Source organism: Haplochromis burtoni, unplaced genomic scaffold, assembly GCF_018398535.1.
Source record: "Haplochromis burtoni strain Fernald_Lab_line unplaced genomic scaffold, NCSU_Asbu1 Contig_549, whole genome shotgun sequence".
Lineage (NCBI taxonomy): Eukaryota > Metazoa > Chordata > Actinopteri > Cichliformes > Cichlidae > Haplochromis > Haplochromis burtoni.
Genome location: NW_024582910.1, coordinates 121,389 through 134,502, shown reverse-complemented (window position 1 = coordinate 134,502; position 13,114 = coordinate 121,389). Strand labels below are relative to the sequence as shown.

The 13,114-nt window shown below is 41.2% G+C and overlaps 1 protein-coding gene across 4 annotated transcripts in view; it reads left to right on the top strand.

The window, feature by feature from the left end:
- LOC102298511 (cell migration inducing hyaluronidase 1) overlaps window positions 1-13,114 on the top strand; it is a 134,877-nt gene that overhangs the window by 106,162 nt on the left and 15,601 nt on the right. For all 4 annotated transcript variants that reach the window (XM_005947796.2, XM_005947797.2, XM_042214328.1 and 1 more), the window contains exons 17-22: window positions 5,240-5,325; window positions 7,034-7,165; window positions 7,496-7,531; window positions 9,967-10,122; window positions 11,878-12,058; window positions 12,440-12,655. In XM_005947796.2, coding sequence (XP_005947858.1) covers window positions 5,240-5,325; window positions 7,034-7,165; window positions 7,496-7,531; window positions 9,967-10,122; window positions 11,878-12,058; window positions 12,440-12,655 — 807 coding nt within the window. The remainder of the gene's footprint in view (window positions 1-5,239; window positions 5,326-7,033; window positions 7,166-7,495; window positions 7,532-9,966; window positions 10,123-11,877; window positions 12,059-12,439; window positions 12,656-13,114) is intronic.

The window sequence follows — 13,114 nt, the reverse complement described above, 5'->3', positions numbered from 1 at the left end:
AGGTCATCAGAAAGTTGGCAGTTTGATCCCCAGCTGCTTTAGTCTGCGTGCCAAATATCTTTGGGCAAGATACTAACCCCACGGTGTGATCGTGGCTCAAGAGTTGGGAGTTCACCTTGTAATCGGAAGGTTGCCGGTTCGAGCCCCGGCTCGGACAGTCTCGTTCGTTGTGTCCACCGTTGCCTACTGGTGGTGGTCAGAGGGCTCGGTGGCGCCAGTGTCCGGCAGCCTCGCCTCTGTCAGTGCGCCCCAGGGTGGCTGTGGCTACAACGTAGCTGCCATCACCAGTGTGTGGATGACTGGTTGGGGTCCTTAGGGACTAGAAAAGCGCTATATAAATACAGGCCAGGCCATGTTACTCTCCAATGCATCAATCAGAGTACAAATGTGTGTAAATGTTAGATAGTAAGCATAGAAAAAAGCTTGTTTGTATGAATGGGAAGTGCTTTGAGTGCTCCAGTAGAGTAGAAAACCACTATATAAGAACCAATCCATTTATGAAAAATGTTTTCTTACTTAAGACTCCACCATGGTAAAAAAAACAAACAATGACAAACTCCCACTCACCTCTGAATCAAACCTGTGACACATGCACAGGCTTATTTTATTTGGTGTTTCAAAGTAAGAGTGGAGAAGAGCTTTGGGCTTAGGACTTATACCTACCCTAGCTTTAACAGTGTTTTGTGGGCCTACTTGATGTAACGTTTTATGTGGTGAATAATAAAGAACATCAGACTAAAGAAAGAAAATTGCTGATCCTATAAAAATGTCAGCTTCATTTGTTTCTACTCCTCCATCCTCCTGCCTGTGACCCAGAAAGCAGTCTCAGTAAGCCATGCTGAATGATTCAGTTCTTTCAGGACAGACCAGAGTTCCAGAGTTTTAATTGTCATATAGTCTATAGTTAACTTACTTTGCAATATTTTCTTTCACTTGTCATTTACAAGTGCGTGTAGAACATTTCAAAGAATACAGTCCCTAACAATATCACAGATAATGCTAAATTCACAGCTCACCAAACATGAACACTTAAAAACCCAACAATCATATGACCCCCTATTAGCAAGCACTCTGGCAACAGTGGGAAGGAAAAACTCCCTTTTAACAGGAAGAAACCTCCAGCAGAACCAGGCTCAGGGAGGGGCGGGGCCATCTGCAGCGACCGGTAACTTAGTCACAGTGATAGTGTGAACACACTTTTGTGCAAGAACTGAGAAATGGTCAAACTGTTAGAAAAAAAGAGAGATAGTTGGAAAAAGTCAAGATAACAGAAACGGAGGAAAGCAAGCCAGATGAGTGGAATGAGATTGGTGGTGAGATAGGACCGAGTTTGGAGTTACCTGTGGCTCCTAACACAGCACAGCTGGAGCAGAGAGAGATTTATGAGGCACCACTGAAAGGGAAGCGCTGTTGTTATTGCCTTACTTTCTCAAGCCCTACAGTGATTTCTTTCCTGTTCCATCTCACTCTCTCGTTCCCTTCTGCACTTTTAATTTGGATCATCCTAACAGGAGCATAAATCATGTGAGGTTGGTGTGAGAGAAAAGGTTGTTTCAGGGCTGCTGGTTGAGTGTTCAACAGCAACACAATGGCAGTGTCTTTGTTTAGAAGCAGCACACTGGGATACTTTTATTGTTGTGATACTTTTTATTTTATTTAAGAAAATGCTACAGAAGGCTGGATTAGAAATTGGGAAGCATGTAGGGTTATTCTTTGCTTGATTTAGGAAAGTTTCAATAAATGTTTCTTATCAGATGATTGGATTTAAAGCTTCGTTAAGTGAGATATGGGAACATTTCATGCAGTGTATTTATCCTTTATTTAAATGTTTCCCAGTTCTCTGTAACTGTATTTTTTCATAGTTTTACTTGCCTCCTAAATCTATGGTGATTGATTTGAAAATCTGCAGCTCTTTTCAGGCTTTAGGGGCATGACTGTGATGATGACTGGTCTTATATCAGCAGAGACAGATGCATGCCAACCAAAAGCAAGTCTCAACAGTGTTAACAGTAATGTTACTTCAGCAAAGCAAACAGGAATCAGTCAGCTGAGGCTTCACCTTGAAACTTGATAAACTAGTGTTATAAAACAGAAGGAATTATAAATAACACCTCACTTCACCTAAAGGCCTGTCACCTTTTTCAGTCCAACAGAAACCTTTGTCACTGTTTGAGATAATATGACACTCAAACCCCGGCTCTCACTCTATAGTCTTCATCCCTATTTTCTTCCTGTATGTAATGTCTAAAACAATTTATAAAGTAAAATTGATTTCATTTATTTATTGATTGATTTTTATCTCTGTGCCCCTCACATGTATATCCCCAATTTGCTGCTGCTCACTAAATTTATATGATGTCATGGTAAGGTTAGCAGAGTTTATGAAGAGCAGTCTAGTGGCACTGGTGACACTGGTGACACTGGTATACAAGTGGCTTGATTAACAGGAAGAGATGTTTTATTATATTTTAATGGGGCAATTGTGGCTCAAGAGTTGGGCGTTCGCCTTGTAATCGGAAGGTTGCCGGTTCAAACCCGGCTCGGACAGTCTCGGTCTCGGTTGTGTGCTTGGGCGAGACACTTCACCCGTTGCCTACTGGTGGTGGTCAGAGGGCCCGGTGGCGCCAGTGTCCGGCAGCCTCGCCTCTGTCAGTGCGCCCCAGGGTGACTGTGGCTACAACGTAGCTGCCATCACCAGTGTGTGGATGACTGGTTGGGGTCCTTAGGGACTAGTAAAGCGCTATATAAATACAGGCCATTTACCATTTTAGACACGTTGGAGTGTATAAAAAATATGGATGTAGTCAGTGGCATGTTGAGGAGCTAAGACTTATCATCCTGATGCTAACAAACCTGTGTAACTAAGAAGTAAGCTAAGAAAGGAGTTAATAATGAAAACTGTTCCAAAAGGAAACAAGTACACAAACGTGGGCAAACCCAGCACACAGCTGCAGGCTACAGCTGCCTGTCAGCCACAGCAGGCACACTTCTAAGTTACAACCTAGAGTTGTCACTTACTATGCAGTTGCTAGCCTCAAGCACGACCTCAACAAGTTTGAGGTCTTCCACTGTTTGCATCAGGTTATCAGAGTGTCCCTCCTCGACCATCTTACCAACAGCACAAAACGTAGTCAATGTCACCAGCAACCCTCGATGGAAGAGCTGATCCAGAAGAAACGACTGCAATCTGGTTTGGACACGTCTGTTGCATGAGCAACCATCGCCTCCGATATCGACTTCTGCTGCATCACCTCTCCGCCCGCTGAAGAATCAAGCATGACGCACCCAAGAAGACTTGGATCAAGCAAATTGATGACGATCTTAAAAAACGACATCTAACCCTGGAGCAAGCAAAGGTCAAGGCCAAAGATCGCAAGGCCGGGAAGTGGATCGCTGACCAAGATGGAAACCCTACGGCACCCACGGCAACGTATTCGCTTCGTTGACGACCTCCCCTGTCGACTGTCAGCTAGGGACAAACGAGGACAAGAAAAGATGCAGTTGAAATGAAAGACTAAAGTGTTTTTTGTAGCATGCTATAAAATATTTTAACTCTACTATAAAGTCGAGCGTTTTAACGAAAACACAAATGTTCCAGAACCTGCAGTTCCTTAAGGTTAGAAAGGGAATCCCTATAGACTCCCTTTTAGATCCAACTGCAGGTTTTTGGAACATTTGGGTTTTCACTGCCACCTGACATCTACAATTATTAAATGCCACGGAAAGTAATGCAGGTCAAGTTAATGGTCAGCTTTTTAAAAAAACCTATGAAATATGTTGGGGCCAAAAGAGTTAACAGAGTTTTTACTAAAAGGGATTATACGAGCTAGCAGCTGTTGCTGGTTTACTGCGAATTACGACCTGATGCTGGGCTGCTCAACATGTGTCTGGAAAAGGGTGCAAAGGAGAAGTCTTCTGCTACTGAGCCTGATTTATTGCTTGAAGAAGCCAATAAAAATGTTTCATAACATTCATGCATTTCTCCTGCAGCTAAGGGAGGGAAACAGGACGAAGGTAGTGGTTTCAACTCAAAATTCATTTGCTGAATAAAAATTGTACCTTCAGTTGGAAACTTGTTGACAGTATATATATTTTTATTTATTATACTTTTGACATTTTTCCAAATAATGACAAGAGTTACATGCAAAATTAACCACAAACCATTTGTTAAATCAGCGCTAAACAATTAATTTACCCAGGGGGCCTGTCAATTCTTCTCAATATTAATTTGATCTCTTTATAAACTGCTACTGGTAAGAGTTGATATTACAATTATGCAAAATGTGAAATAGGTGTAGTACCAGCATTTTATCACTGTTTAATCAATATTTCTAAAACTGTTTTTGCAATATTTTAAAGATGTAGATGTTGCTTTTTTACTTGTAGTTTAATTGCATCTGCAGTTTTTAAGTTCTTTTTTCTTTTTCACTGAGAGAAATCTGGTCTGTTTTGGGCTTGAAAAAGCAGATTAAAGTCACGTTCATCTGAGGTGGAAATGCATGAGACAGTGGACATCGTCACTGAGACAGGATCTGCACCTGGATTTGTTAAACTTCATCCCTGAGAATGCTTGTTCGCTTATAAAGGTAGCTCCAAAGAGAGCCAACATCTTCACATGTCTGCTCATGTGTGGAAACTTCTCGCCTTTGAGAGACAAATAAAAATCCACCTGTAACATCGACTTAAAGTTCTGCTGGTACCTCTTTTGTATAAAGATGAGTAACCGTGCTGCTCTGGTCCTTGACTAAGTAGGAAAACATGAAAACTGTCCACTTTGTTTTTAAACTGAAGCTCCAGATTTCCCATAATGCCCACAGTCCATCTTGGTTTACCTGGAGAGGGGCGTTTTCAAATCCTTCATTTTTTTCAAGGCATGTTAGAGCACCACCAAATACTCTTTGATAAACTCTAAATCAGTAAATGGCTTATTGGTTTTTGTAATGTTGTGGGAAATCACAAAGCTGGTCTTGACTGCTCTGTCCCTAGATGTGTAAACTTTGTGAAAAAGCCCTTTTGCTAGTCTCAAGTCTATTCCTGCTCTGCATCAGTCGGGTTCTTGGATTCCTTCGTGTGTTTCGTCTCATAATGGTGATAATCTTTGAATAATCCTTGAACACAGCGATCTGCTCTCCAAGCACACGGCTTTACCTCTCACATAAATAAATAAAGTCCATGTCTTTTTAAAAATTCTACATACAAGGCAAACAAACTTACAATTTCTATTGTCTTTTTATTTTAGGCTGGAATGATCCTTGATAATGGAGTTAAGACGACCCAGGCAAACAACAAGGACAAGAGACCCTTCCTGTCTCTGATAGGAGCCAGGTCAGACCCTGTAACAAACACCCTGCATGAGAAATCACATCCCACCCAGTGTGATTCAGTGTGATGAGTTTAGTCTGTAATGATGACATTTCCTGTTAATGTTTTCGTGAGCACTGGGTGTGCTCTTTTTCATATTGTCAGTGCACAGGCCAATTAAATGGGCAGAAAAACTTTTTACTGGAGAAAGAAAGTGTAGATCTGTCAGTGCAATGAAGGTTTTTGTGTTATTAATCATTAATAAGATAAAGATGCTGTCAAGTAATAAAAGATACTAGTCGCACACATATGGCTATCTGGTAAAAATAAATAAATAAAATTAAAAATTATTAATTTACTCAAAGACTGGTTTGATCCCAGTCTGCTCCAGTCTGCATGCCAAATGCCTTGGGCAAGATACTAACCCCATGTTGCTCTCCGATGAATGCATGTGATTATTGGACAGGAAGCACTTAGAAAAAAGTGCTTGTGCAAATGGGTGAATGTACAAGTTGTGTAAAGTGCTTTGAGTGCTCAGATAGAAAAGCACTGTATAAGAACCAGTCCATTTACTACTTACCATCCCGTTTGTTGAACTGCTCTTTTACTCTTGCGGATTAAAATTATGTGCCGAATGATAGTTTAAATTACCCAGCATTCTTGGAGTCCATAGGTGGGGTTCTCGAGGTTGCTCCACCTGGAGACTCATGTGGGACGACTCATCCATCACTGGGGGTGAGATCTGTCACATAGAGATCTTGGACAGTGCCTCTGGATTGGCAGACTGGGGTGGTGGTTTCCATGTTGAAGAAGTAGGACCGGAGAGTGTGCTCCAACTGTAAGATGATCACACTCCTCATCCTCCCCGGCAAAGTCTTCGCCAAGGTGCTAGAAATAAGACTCTTACCATTAGTCGAAGCTTGGATGCAGGAGGAACAATACACTTTTCATCCTGGTCATGAAACACTGGACCAGCTCTTTATCTTCTCAAGAATATTTGATGGTGGGTGGGAGTAGGCCTAACTGGTCTACATGTGATTTGTGGACTTGGATATTTGACCACATCCCTCTGGGTATTCTGTGTGAGGTGCTTTGGGAGTATGGGGTATCTGGGCTGTTGCTATGAGCGTTCAGTCCTGGAACAAGCATTGCGAGAGCTTGGTCCACATCGACGGCAATAAGGCTGACTAATTACTGTCTCAGTGTCATGTTCACAAGTGCGGAGACAGGGGAGCGGACGGACGGATTGTTGCTGCAACTGCAGTGATGCGGGCGCTGCACTGGTCTCTCTTGGTAAAGAGAGAGTTGAGTATTTAAATGAAGCTCTCGATTTACCAGATCGATGTCCCTACCCTCACCTATGGTCACGAGCTACTCCTCCACATCGATGCAGCTTGGGCGCCTCCTGAGTTCGGTCTTCTGGGCATGTCCCACCAGGAGGAGGCCCCAGGGCAGACCCAGGACACGTTGGAGAAACTATATTTCTCAACTGGCCTGGGAATACCTCAGTGTATACCCCCGGATAAGATGTTGGAGGTGGCTAGGGAGAGGGACGTCTGGGCTTCAATGCTGTGGCAGCTGCCCAAGCAACCCGGCCCCCAGCAAAAGAAAATGGATGGATGGATGAATGACCATTTAAAAAGCTACAACATTACAGTTTATATAAATTGCTCCTTTGCAGCCTTGAAAAATATTGTTAAATATTAGCACTGTATGTCCTTCTGTTGTTTAGGTATGGCCCCCATCAGGATTCTGACCCGTTCAAACCTAGAGTCCCAGCTCTCATCCATCACTTCACTGCCTATAAGAACCAGTACCATGGAGCTTGGCTGAGAGGAGGGGATGTGTGGTTAGATGACTGCCAGTGAGTGATACACACACTGAGTGATTTTACTTGTTTATTTTACTTGTCACCCAAGTAAAATAAACAAGTGAATAAGTAAAGTTGATCAACTTCTAGTGCAAGTGAATGTCACTGAAAATGATGCATGTCGAACAAAGCAAGTGTTTTTCTGCACGTTCATTCCCATCTAACAATAACTTGCTATCTGCTTTAGTCTCTTAGTGTGTGTGTGTGTGTGTGTGTGTGTGTGTGTGTGTGTGTGTGTGTGTGTGTGTGTGTGTGTATCCATGGGAACATCACATTGTTCCTGTGTTTCTGTGCTTCTAATGATAGTATTCCTTTTTTCGGTAGATTTGCTGATAATGGCATTGGCCTCACTTTAGCAAGGTAAGACTCCCCCTTTACTAAATCATGTTAGAAATAAAAGGGCTGTTGTATGCGTTTATTGTTCTCCTGCTCACTTTCTCTCTCTCTGCCTAATTGGAAAATGCCTTATATGGAGTCTCCTTAGGATCCTGTTAGAAAAGGCGTGCTCTGGTGCAGAGTGAGAAGTAACTTAGGAGCTCCCCCCCTCCACAAAGGACAAAAACTTTTTTTTGAGCATGCAATTTATTGAAAACACCTTAAGATGTGAAAACCACCACCTTAGTACCATTCACAGAGATTTGGGGAATGGCTGCAATCACAGCATTGTATGATGGTGAAAGATGTATCGTTAGGCCCCCTCCTCAGACTTTTCACATAAATTGACCATTGATCAATGACCATTGATCAGTCCTTGTGGAAATGTACTGTTTATAAGGCCCGGGGAAGCCTGAGACTTAAATATAACCTAAAAAGAAACTCCATATTTAATACAGAAACATAACTACAAGAATACAGAAATCAGAAAGCTCTTAACCAAAGACTAAGAACAACAACCACAAAACACTCAGAGGTGTTGGCAGGATTTGACTCTTTGATGATATCTATGCCCAGTTTTGATCATCATGATGTCTGGAAATTATGTAGAAGTTTTTCTAACTGATAAAGATAAGCATATGAAGCTTAGCTGGTGCCATTATTGTTATTCTTCATAGGAATAATTTGAAGAGTCAACACCCAGCCAACACTTCACAAATGGATCAGGATACCTATGCAGTGGCATTTTGCCTACCACGATCCGTAGCAAAGATCAGTCATGGCAAAAGCTTATGTAATGGTTTTAAATTAAAGTAATTAAAGGTAGAGCCAATTAGAAATGAGTCAGGCAAATACTTTTTCAGCAGTGTACTGAAGTTGAAGTTGTGTTTGCAGTATATTTTTCAGGTTGACCTGGACAGTGGCATCCGGGCTAACAGCATTTAATGGATACTAGAATTTCCTGTGGTTATATAACTCACAGCTGTGGTGAGAAGTTTGCATCCACGCATCATGGGCATGAATGTCAGGGTAATTTTAGGCTTTTAATTATGTCTTTGAACTTTTCTTTTTCAAGGGTGGAATGATAGTGTAGCATACATTAAAGACTTAAAAACAACACCAAGAATTGGGTGCATAAGTTTAAATTGAATGTTGATGTTCCCTAATCCACACAGTCGTGTGTGGATTAGGGAACTAACAAGTCGTGCTGAAGTTCTACAATGTCTTTTAAGTTTGCAAGGCTTATTAACTCCTCATTAGTGAATATGATTGACAACAGCTGGTAGTTTCTCTTCCCAGGACAATAGGAAAGTCTAAGAGCTCAACAGAAGTTTGATTGAAAAGTTCTCTTGGAGCCATTTCTAAGCAACTGCATATTCTGAGATCATCAGTTCAAATAACTGCACACGAGTACAGTTGTGTCAGTGTGTCAAAACTTTGCCTGGCTCTGTAAGAAGACCCAAACTGTCACCCAGAGACGAGAGGAAATCGGTTTGGATGTTCAGGAACAACCCAGGAACCAAAAGGGCTCAAGCTCGCAATGAGCTGGAAACTGCAGGAACACTATCGTCACTGTCTACAGTGAAGCACGTTTACATTGCCATGGACTGAGAGGGTGCTGACCAAGAGAGATGCTTCCGCTCCAAATTCAGCATTTTTAAGCTCAACAGGAAAGTGATTTTAAATATACATCAAAACTGGTTTTGGAGTGGATAAAGCAGGCTAACATTAAGGCCTTCCCAAATCCCCAACATCAGCCATCTTGGAAATTTGTGAACTATACTTAGAATCCAGCTCTATGATCATTCAACCCTTGAAAAGGAACAATTCAAACCAGAAATCCTAAAATGACCCTGACATGAGTGTATGTAAACTTCTGACCACAACTACAGGCAGATGGTAGATAGGCAGGTGCCCTTGAGAGACGCTGCTTGCAAATGATTTCTTCTGTTTCTGGTGAACATATTGCTACATGTTACCTTGGTTGTCAGTTAGCTTGTATATAGCAGCTAAGCTAAAATGTTTGGAAAAGCACACACTGTTACATTTTAATTTGTTATAAATAACAACTATTCTTTTCATCTTTTGTGAACCATCCATCCATCCATCCATTCGCTTCCGCTTATCCTTTTCAGGGTTGCGGGGGGCGCTGGAGCCTTACTGGAGTCTTACTGTGCTGCACAAGGATTGCTTAATAACCGATGCATAAACTCTGCAATTATAACAGCAGAGTGTAACCAAGATGTTAGTGTGTAGCTTCTGACACGCATTTAAATCACAGTGATGTGCTTTTCCATTGTTTTTTAGCTTTGGCATGTTGTATTGTATATTTTCAGGGCCTTGGATGTTTAAGCTTTACATAATCAACAACAGAAAACAGATTTTAACTACTTGACTTTACTCACAATGTCTGTGTGCAGTGGAGGCACATTTCCAGATGATGACGGCTCTCATCAGCAGGTGAAGAATTCACTTTTTGTGGGTGAAAGTGACAATCATGGTATGCCTTTCCCAGACAAGAGGATTTGGGGCCCTGGGGGTCCTGACCTTACTGACAGGACCCTGCCACGTGGCATGTAAGTGGTGATTACAGCTAATTTTATTTTTGTTTTTAAGCTCACAAACTCTCTTCTCAATAGTGGTGTTTCAGAAGTTTTATTTTTAGCTTTTTTTACTCTTAGCAACTGATAAAAAAAACCCTCTGTTTGAAAAGCAAAATGTACATTTAATAATTGCTTTAAAAACACAGATATTGTGGTTTTTTATGTTGACACTGTCACTATGTCGTGGTAAGGTTGATTTACTTCACTATGCTTATAATATTCTGTTCACATTAGTTTTATTTATTACAAGGTCACAACTGCATTTTTTACAATGTTTTTCAAATTGTATTATGACACCATTTATGAAGCACTTGGTGACAGTGGGGAGGAAGAACTCCCTTTTAACAAGAAGAGAGTACAGAAGCAGGTCCAGGCAGCCTTCTGCTATGACTGGGCGGAGGGGAAGGGAAAAGACGAGACAAAAGAAGGAGTAAAGACAAATGAGGAAAAACACAAACTATGGGAGAGAGAAAACTTGAGTCTGTCGGTCTTCTGAACCCAAACGGAGCTATTTCCTCGTTAGCAAGTCCTGATAGCCTCCCGTGTTTACTTTGAGGACTTCAGCCTTCACCCACAGAGCATAATGCTGTATTAAAATCATAATAACATATGAGGTCTTCAAGATGGAACCGTGTCATTTAAGACTTTATTTCTGAAAAGTATTTTAATTCCATGTTTCTATTTAACAGGGAACCAATCACGAGAAAGTGGTCTCTCTTTGTGATTCTAGTCAGTACCATTGCAGCAGCATTTGAATGCTTTCCAGGTAGCTTTTAACTGCATGATAATTATAGGGATCATAAAAATTTGCAGTAGTCCCGACTCAAAGTAACAAATGCATGGATGCATGGACTAGTTTTTCTGCGTCAGTAATGACTCTGGAACTACTCGGTTCGTAAGAACCTGTTTTGCAAAAACAAAGTATGTGTGGCCATTGCAGTTAACACCTTATTTGACTGCACTTTTTTAATCTGTGTCAAATAACAGTTTAATCGAGGCTGGCATGTGTGAGAGCCAGATTTGTATGCTCAGAAATCAGTCCCGTGCTCTGGCCACCTGGGCAGTGTACAAAAAGAACGTCTCACCAGTGGTATTATTAGAGATCCCTTTATTGGAAAAATGAATACAATTGAAACCACTTCTGCCTTAATCTGCAGTTCAGACTAACATTCTCTGACACTATTGTGCTCTCATGTTCTGCATTGCTGACCACTTCTTGAGAGCTGCTGTAAAGAAAAGCTTTTTAGTGACACCCACAGTGGGGAGTCATTTGTGGACTTTTTTTTTTCATCAAAATGTGTACTTGATGCATCCTTTTTAAATGCAAGTTAATAACAGAACGTCCTCAAAAAATCTACACAACAAGAATTAGTATAACAAAAGAGTACATTCTGATTAAAGTTCTCCCACAGAGCCAGTTAATAACATGTTTCACCAAAGACTTGCTGACATGCTGGTTACTCTTTATTTTTGTGTAGTACTTTCTCTTGTAGTTAGCTAACACACAACATCTTTGATGATGTTGACTACATGTGTCATACAGCCATGCATTTTGCTGCACATGAAAATAAAACTTGCCTTGATAGCTCCTTGAAGGCTTGTCTCAAAGAAACACATTGTGCTGTAGTTGCGCGTCTCTTTTCAGTTCAGTGACTTTCTGAAGCTTCTGTTCCCGTGTATGTAGAGCCAAACATCAATGACGACGTTTGTGCATCTGTGTTTGAGCAGTGATTTTCCAATCCGAGGCATGCAGATCTACGATGGGCCGATCAATGTACAGAACTGTACATTTAGGAAATACACGGCACTAAACGGAAGGCACACCAGCGCCTTTGGCTTCAGGCTCAACAACTCGTGGCAGAGCTGCCCCAACAATAATGTCACCAGCATCACCTTTGACCATGTACCTGTGAGTCCACTTCTGTGTGAAATACACAAAACCAGAGACACTGGTTTAACACGTTTTTACAAACTTGAATCTTTGCTTCATTCGGAAGAAAAACCGACAACTGTAGCTTTACACAAAAGCATTTTAAAATGCTCTTGTTATTTGAAAACTGTGTTCCAGTTCCATTGTCCTGTATGTTCCACTTTTGTAGATTATCAGATTGACTGAATAATTCTGGATATTTCTCAGCGAAATGTCAAATATATTCAAATATAGAGCCATGTTTTAAATGTTGAAAATAAAGAAACACTGAACACATTTGGAATATTGAATGTGAATGATGCGTAGCACCACAGAAAGCCACAGTAAATGGCTCTAGACTAATGCATCCCTCTCTTATAGATTACATCTCGGGTATTTTTTGGGGAGCCGGGTCCCTGGTTCAGTAAAATGCAGATGGACGGGGACAAGACGACCATCTTCCATGATATTGATGGATCGGTCAGTGAGTATCCCGGAGCTTTCCTGGTTAAAGAAGACAACTGGCTGCTTCGTCACCCTGACTGCATTGATGTGCCTGACTGGAAGGGTGCTATCTGCAGTGGGCACTATGCACAGGTGGGTCAGCAGGTGTCACACCCGATTCCTCATTCATTCATCTTCATATATCAGTCTTCACAAACACAAATGTCATTTCTGCTTGATTGTGTGCATTTTCATTTATATCAGCCCGTGAAACTCGTTTGTTGGGGTATCTGAAAACTTGAAAAAAAAGAGTCAGAAGGGATAAGAATAAAGTGCTGTTTCAAGTCCTTCTTAACACCAGTTATTTTCTGATGTTCTGAATATGTTTTGGGAAATGTCTGCTTCTTTGTGCAGTAAAGCCAACAAATACACAATGGATTTTGCATTCCCTCACAATGAGCCTCAATCACAAACAGTCTTTGTGTGCAAAGCTGTATTTGTTTATACTCCACAACACAAATAGTCAGGTGTTGACTTCTCATAATTATAATTAATTATAATTAAATGCTAGCTGAAAAAGAGTGAAGGGCATAAGCTGACCTCACTTGTCAT